This window comes from Oncorhynchus masou, chromosome 18 (assembly GCF_036934945.1).
Source record: "Oncorhynchus masou masou isolate Uvic2021 chromosome 18, UVic_Omas_1.1, whole genome shotgun sequence".
Lineage (NCBI taxonomy): Eukaryota > Metazoa > Chordata > Actinopteri > Salmoniformes > Salmonidae > Oncorhynchus > Oncorhynchus masou.
The window spans coordinates 44,887,117-44,893,973 of record NC_088229.1 but is presented as its reverse complement, the minus strand read 5'-3'; the positions used below and the strand labels follow the sequence as shown (position 1 = coordinate 44,893,973).

Sequence of the window (6,857 nt, the reverse complement as noted above, 5' to 3'; positions counted from 1 at the left end):
CTGGGACAGGAGCATTCAGTTCAACATAACAAAGACACACAGTATTAATAGCAAATTAATTCAAAATGTTAGTTGAACAAATATGTGTACCTGCAGAATGCGGTCATAGGGTTTCAACCCGGCCTGATTGGCTGGTCCATCTGGTCGGATCATGTTGACGTAGATGCCTTTCTCCAGGAAGCCATCTGACACACTGAAGCCAAAGTCTCCACAGTCTGGGTCCTTCCTCAGGGTCACCTATAGAACAGACAGTAAGGCACATTCACTTGATCCGTGTAAGTTGACAAGCTCTCCGTTGGGTCCGGGAACAGTGCGGGGTGTAAATTGATTGGGTTCATTGGGTTTACTTGATAGCTACCTACACAAATAGCTAGCTAGAACAGTGTTAATAAGATAAACTCATTAAAAAGGTTAAAAGCAATACAAATAAGTTCTCCAAATACTTCAAATGGAGAAGTCATTTCCAAAAGATAAAACAGATATGAAAATACCCTCAAATTAAAAAGGTTGCCTCATGAAACATTTGACTCTGAGCGTAATGGTGTTGACCCCAAAGGCCTAGCTCTCTGTAACCCTCTTAGTGAGCACAACGCCTCCTCCATTGGAAAATAATGGCTTGCTCGGCGCAATGCCATTCCTTGCGGAGGTCATGGGAATTGGGCTTTACAGGTCACATATCGCCATAGGCTAAGTGAGTTATGATATGGTTTAGCAATGTAAATTATGCAGATTAGGCATGGAACTGCATCCAATCAAGTTGGCTGTCAGAGGAAATTATACCAATATCAAAAATCATTCAATTACAGGAACTTGGTAGCATCTTAATTGGGGAGGACGGGTTTGGGGTAATGGCTGGAGCGGAATTGATGGAATGGTATCAAATACAGCAAACACATAGTGTCCTTGTGTCTGATGCCATTCCATTCCAGCAATTATCATGAGCCGTCCTCCCCTCAGCAGCCTCCAGTGTTTTCAATCTGCAATTCATGTTTGTTTTTAAGGGCGTGGTTAGATTCAGTTACTAAGTGCTTGTGCCCTTATTCAACCCCACTTCCTAAACCAACAGTACACTACAGCACAATAGAACAGACTGTACTGTACATGCATTGGGGTCACGGCATGTGGCGAGGGGACAATACGGCTCACAACACCAGGAGCTAGTGCACTACATTATAATGAGCATGTTATGTTGGTTATCTATTATCCCACACACTGCAAGTCCTGACTGGCCTGGCATTCACTGAGTCCAGTTACACTCCAGTGATGGGCAGGGTAGCCTACAGTTCAGTTAGTGAAGGGTGGCTTCAGTTGGCTTCAGTTCAGGGTGAGTTCAGTTCAGTTAGGCTCAGGGTAAGATATTAATTGAACCCAACAGGCATGTTCTCTCTGTGCCATATTATACAACGGGTGGTTCTAATCCTGAAGGCTGATTGGTTAAAACCGCATTCCAGCCGGTGTCTATTCCACAAGTTACCACTAGCTAAATCTATGATGTTAAAATGCCTATTTACTCTGTTCCATCTGACTGCGCAATCCACCGTCTCATCAGCTCAGCCAGGTAATTTATATCTCCACTATAAAAAGCATCTAGACGTTATCTCGCATTTCTTTTAGACTAACATTTCGTTTTCAGCAGCAGAGATTTGTATAAACCTTGCTGTCTGTCTCTCTGACATCTGCAGCATTGTTTGAATATTCAAATTTGATCTCCAGCTGTCCCATAGTAATGAAAGTGTCGGGAGTCAGGATGAGACAGGCTGCGTTTCTCAGCCAGTTGAAATCATGAATCAGCTGGCATCATATTTATGGATATAAACAAAGAAATATCAATTGAAAAATGAAGTGCAGCTAGTTTACAGTCTTTCCAGCTTCTGTTTAAAGTGATGGTGTTAGGTGTATTGTTGGCTAGCTCCTCTGAACAACTGTGTCCTGACGAGAAAGCACATTTTATATGCCAGGCGAAATCGCGCCTCATTAGCTCATTGTTATGGACGTATCGAAATAAATGTCACTAGAAAACAGAATAAACAAATGCAGCTACTGTTATAATGGCGGCACTATTTGACGCGATTAAGTTAGCCGTAGTTGGCTAGCTAGAAAGAAAGTGATAAGAATGTTGCCAGCCAGTATGGCAATGGAACATTTAGAACGAACGACAAGGTCGCGTCCATAGATACAGAACAAAAAGCCTGAACGACTGAGTCGCGTCTCTAGCAACCGAACTGATAAAAAGAACAACCAGCCGGCTTGGGGAGCAATCCTAGATGTGTGTCGGGACTATATATGGTGGAAGGATGAAAAGGTATGAATAACTTCATCAATATAAAGTTTATGAAAGTATGTCAATCATTATGTGAATATGTTGGTAACCAGTATTAGGACAGAGAGTGATAATGCCCTCGAAGCCGGTGTTTGGAGGATATATGTGCACGGTTTTGACTTTGTTTCAGGCTTAACAACACCTGTTCCAAACACCAGCTTCAAGGGCATTATCACTTAAATGTAGAGCAGGGTCAGGCTACAGTTCACTGATCAATAGCTTTACAGGGTTGTCTGCATACTCAGTCGATTATATGGTAGCTATTCATGCTATAAGCATGGATTGGATTGGAAATCAACCACGTCATTCCCCACGGACCAGGGTTGATATCAGTTCGCATTTTAAGTCAGTAAATTCATGAAGTGGACTGAAAATCCAATAATTTGTCAGTCCATGAATAGGAACTGAATTGAGATGCCCCCTCCCACCCTGCTATGCACCTTCAGCAGTTCCAGGGCTGTAGGGGAAGTGGTCTCCTGGGTCTCTCCTCTCCCTCTGGGGGGTGTGTCCCTGGTCCTGTTGGACCTCTGCAGGTTGCCTTTGGTTTTAGGCTCGTCATGGATGGGACCCCTCTTCACAGGACTGATTCTGCTCTTTAGCACTTCCTGGGACGCCAGATACAGGCTAAGAGTGCTGCCTGTCATGGACGCCTGGGAGAAAACAAAATGATTGCCATGTGAAGGAAATAACTTAATATATTGCACGCACGTACCTATGCACACACAGCTTGACTGAATAGAAAAAGTGGCAGCAGGTGTCTGGACTGACTAGACAATCAGACTTTTGTATTGCTTCATTTAGTAGCAGATTGAAACAGATGGGAGGGAGATGTAGCCTACCTCCAGCTCCCTGAGTATCTCTGATTGGCCGCAGGTCTCTAGGTCCTGCAGGGCCTGGGACCAGAAGGTGTCCTCCTGGTTCAGGGTGCCATGGCAACGAGGGGGGCTGGCACATCTATGACAACGCAGTAACCAGAACATGAGAGGAGCCTTGCTGTTCTGGGACTGGGGATGCTTGCTTCTGGTTTGAAACGGGTGTGGCCTGCAAAGCAGTGGGGGTAATGCAGGCATTGCACTGCATAGCGGAGAGGTCCTTTAAAAACCTTTCAGGCCTCAGGGAGGGCAAGCGTTAACTCTCTCACTATCACAGTAGAAGGCGCAAAACAGTGTATTCCATTAGAACAGACAGAGCCTTCATGCAGATGGTTAATAGTTTAAAAGTTAGGCCACACAAAAATTCTTCAAGAGTTGATAATTTGTGGCAGTGAAGGTCACAAGTTGAGAAAAAAATCTGGTGAAGAGTCAAGAGTGAGGCAACAGACAATGAACAGGTGTGTGTCTAATTTGGGCCTTTGGGTGCATTAGAGGGACAGGTTTGGTGAAGACAGAAGCAATACAGAAAAAAACGTGTTTATGTGAAACACCAGGAACCTCACGGGCAGTTAGTAAAGCAGATTAGAGAGAATACCTGAGAAAGAGAGAAAAAGCACAGATAGACGAAGCACGACAACATGGATGAATGAAACAACTGTGGTGATTTAGAGAAAAATTGCATATTTCTTGGATTCACTTTACAAATTGATAGCTGGCAGTGAATCAATACATATTGACTTTTAGACTAAACCAAACTTGTTTATGTTGCTCATTTCTTACATTCATCAATGGAGGCATACAGAAGGCATACAGAAGGCATACTTGAAGATGAAAAGGAAAAAAATAACAGCATTGAAAGCCACAAAATTAAACAATGTTTAATGTAAAAATGTGATACGTATTACACTTAACACATAGTTTTCTTAAAATGTCTTAAAACATTGTTGGTTAAGGGCTTGTAAGTAAGCATTTCACTGTAATGTGAATTGTATTCGGCACGTGACATAACATTTAAAATGATAAAATCCATGTGCCATGTCCAGATCTGCATGTGCTTTAAACAACACAATGTAAATCCAAGTCAATCACACTTCTGTGAAATCAAACTGTCCACTTAGGAAGCAACACTGATTGACAACACATTTCATATGCTGTTGTGCAAATGGAATAGACAACAGGTGGAAATTATAGGCAATTAGCAAGACACCCCCAATAAAGGAGTGGTTCTGCAGGTGATAACCACAGACCACTTCTCAGTTCCTATGCTTCCTGTCTGATGTTTTGGTCACTTTTGAATGCTGGCGGTGCTTTCACTCTCGTGGTAGCATGAGACGGAGTCTACAACCCACACAAGTGGCTCAGGTAGTGCAGCTCATCCAGGATGAAAAATCAATGCGAGCTGTGGCAAGAAGGTTTGCGGTGTCTGTCAGCGTAGTGTCCAGAGCATGGAGGCGCTACCAGGAGACAGGCCAGTACATCAGGAGACGTGGAGGAGGCCGTAGGAGGGCAACAACCCAGCAGCAGGACCGCTACCTCCGCCTTTGTGCAAGTAGGAGCACTGCCAGAGCCCTGCAAAATGACCTCCAGCAGGCCACAAATGTGCATGTGTCTGCTCAAACGGTCAGAAACAGACTCCATGAGGGTGGTATGAGGGCCCGACGTCCACAGTTGGGGGTTGTGCTTACAGCCCAACACCGTGCAGGATGTTTGGCATTTGCCAGAGAACACCAAGATTGGCAAATTCGCCACTGGTGCCCTGTGCTCTTCACAGATGAAAGCTGGTTCACACTGAGCACGTGACAGAGTCTGGAGACGCCGTGTAGAACGTTCTGCTGCCTGCAACATCCTCCAGGATGACCGGTTTGGCGGAGGGTCAGTCATGGTGTGGGGTGCTATTTCTTTGCTGGCCAGAGGTAGCCTGACTGCCATTAGGTACCGAGATGAGATCCTCAGACCCCTTGTGAGACCATATGCTGTTGCGGTTGGCCCTGGGTTCCTCCTAATGCAAGACAATGCTAGACCTCATGTGGCTGGAGTGTGTCAGCAGTTCCTGCAAGAGGAAGGCATTGATGCTATGGACTGGCCCGCCCGTTCCCCAGACCTGAATCCAATTGAGCACATCCGGGACATCATGTCTCACTCCATCCACCAACGCCACGTTGCACCACAGATTGTCCAGGAGTTGGCGGATGCTTTAGTCCAGGTCTGGGAGGAGGTCCCTCAGGAGACCATCCATCACCTCATCAGGAGCATGCCCAGGCGTTGTAGGGAGGTCATACAGGCACGTGGAGGCCACACACACTACTGAGCCTCATTTTGACTTGTTTTAAGGACATTACATCAAAGTTGGATCAGCCTGTAGTGTGGTTTTCCACTTTAATTTTGAGTGTGACTCCAAATCCAGACCTCCATGGGTTGATAAATTTGATTTCCATTGATCATTTTTGTGTGATTTTGTTGTCAGCACATGCAACTATGTAAAGAAAAAAGTATTTAATAAGAATATTTCATTCATTCAGATCTAGGTGTTATTTTAGTGTTCCTTTTATTTTTTTGAGCAGTGTATTATCAAATAGATATTTGAAAAACACCTTGAGGATTGATTATAAAAAACGTTTGCCATGTTTCTGTCGATACTATGGATCTAATTTGGAATATTTTTCGCCGTTGTCGTGACCGCAGTTTCCGGTGGATTTCTCAACCAAACGTGAAGTACAAATGCTTGTTTTGCTTTGGCTGTAAAGCATAATTACAAAATCTGAGATGACAGGGTGATTAACAAAAGGCTACGCTGTGTTTCAATATATTTCATGAATATGAATATTTTCTAGTAATATTTTTTGTCCGTTGCGTTATGCTAATTAGTGTCAGTTGATGACAATTCTCCCGGATCCGGGAGAGGGCGTTCCAAGATTAAGAGCAGGATAAAGCACAAACAGACTAGAAACCAGGCTGCTAATCCTTTGTTCTCGCCTGAAGTAGGCGCTCACCCAGCAGCCTTATCCCAGTCATCCTCATCGTATCTCCCATCGTAGAGGTGGGAGTGGTGGGTAAGGGCGGTAAGGCCAGTGGAGGTGAGGTGAGTCCTGGTCGGTTTGGTGCGTCTCCACTCGTTAGGCTGGAAGGTCAAATCTGCACCTCTGTGGAGATACGTTCCTGAACACAAAGGACAAAAACAAACATAAATAAACATGTCAACATTCTACACACTCCTAACAACTGATTTCAGGACAGTCATGTGAGAAGAGCAATCATCTAAAGTGGCCTAAGCTGGTTGTCTAAACTGGTAATGACTGTGCGGCCGTGTTCTGTCATCACCTTGGCTGCCGTAGCCAGTGTCGATGCCGGAACCATCCCAGGAGCTCATGGCAGAGTACACGCTGGGCCCGGTGGCAGAGTACACCCCTGAGTGTTTACTGGTCTTCTTGTAGTCAGTCAGCTCATCCTCTGTGTCGCTCGGGAATCCTGCCTGCTCCGACATCTGCTGCCCATCCGATTCTGCATGGGAACAGAGAGAGAATGGAGAGTCAAGAGAGAATCCTAACTCAACGTAATGTAATGTCTTTATGTCAATGAAACTCTTCTAACAAATACAAGGCACAGCATGCCCTTCCATGCATACTTTTTTTAAAGCAACTTGATTAACAAACTTAACAACAGTAGTA

General features: G+C 44.6%; 1 protein-coding gene across 1 annotated transcript in view; it reads right to left on the bottom strand.

The window, feature by feature from the left end:
• LOC135504686 (glutamate receptor-interacting protein 2-like) overlaps nt 1–6,857 on the bottom strand; it is a 62,673-nt gene that overhangs the window by 5,447 nt on the left and 50,369 nt on the right. The window contains exons 19-23 of the mRNA XM_064923476.1: nt 6,511–6,690; nt 6,183–6,348; nt 3,160–3,274; nt 2,761–2,970; nt 91–237 (exon numbers count right to left, since the gene is read on the bottom strand). Of these exons, the coding sequence (XP_064779548.1) occupies nt 91–237; nt 2,761–2,970; nt 3,160–3,274; nt 6,183–6,348; nt 6,511–6,690 (818 nt within the window). The remainder of the gene's footprint in view (nt 1–90; nt 238–2,760; nt 2,971–3,159; nt 3,275–6,182; nt 6,349–6,510; nt 6,691–6,857) is intronic.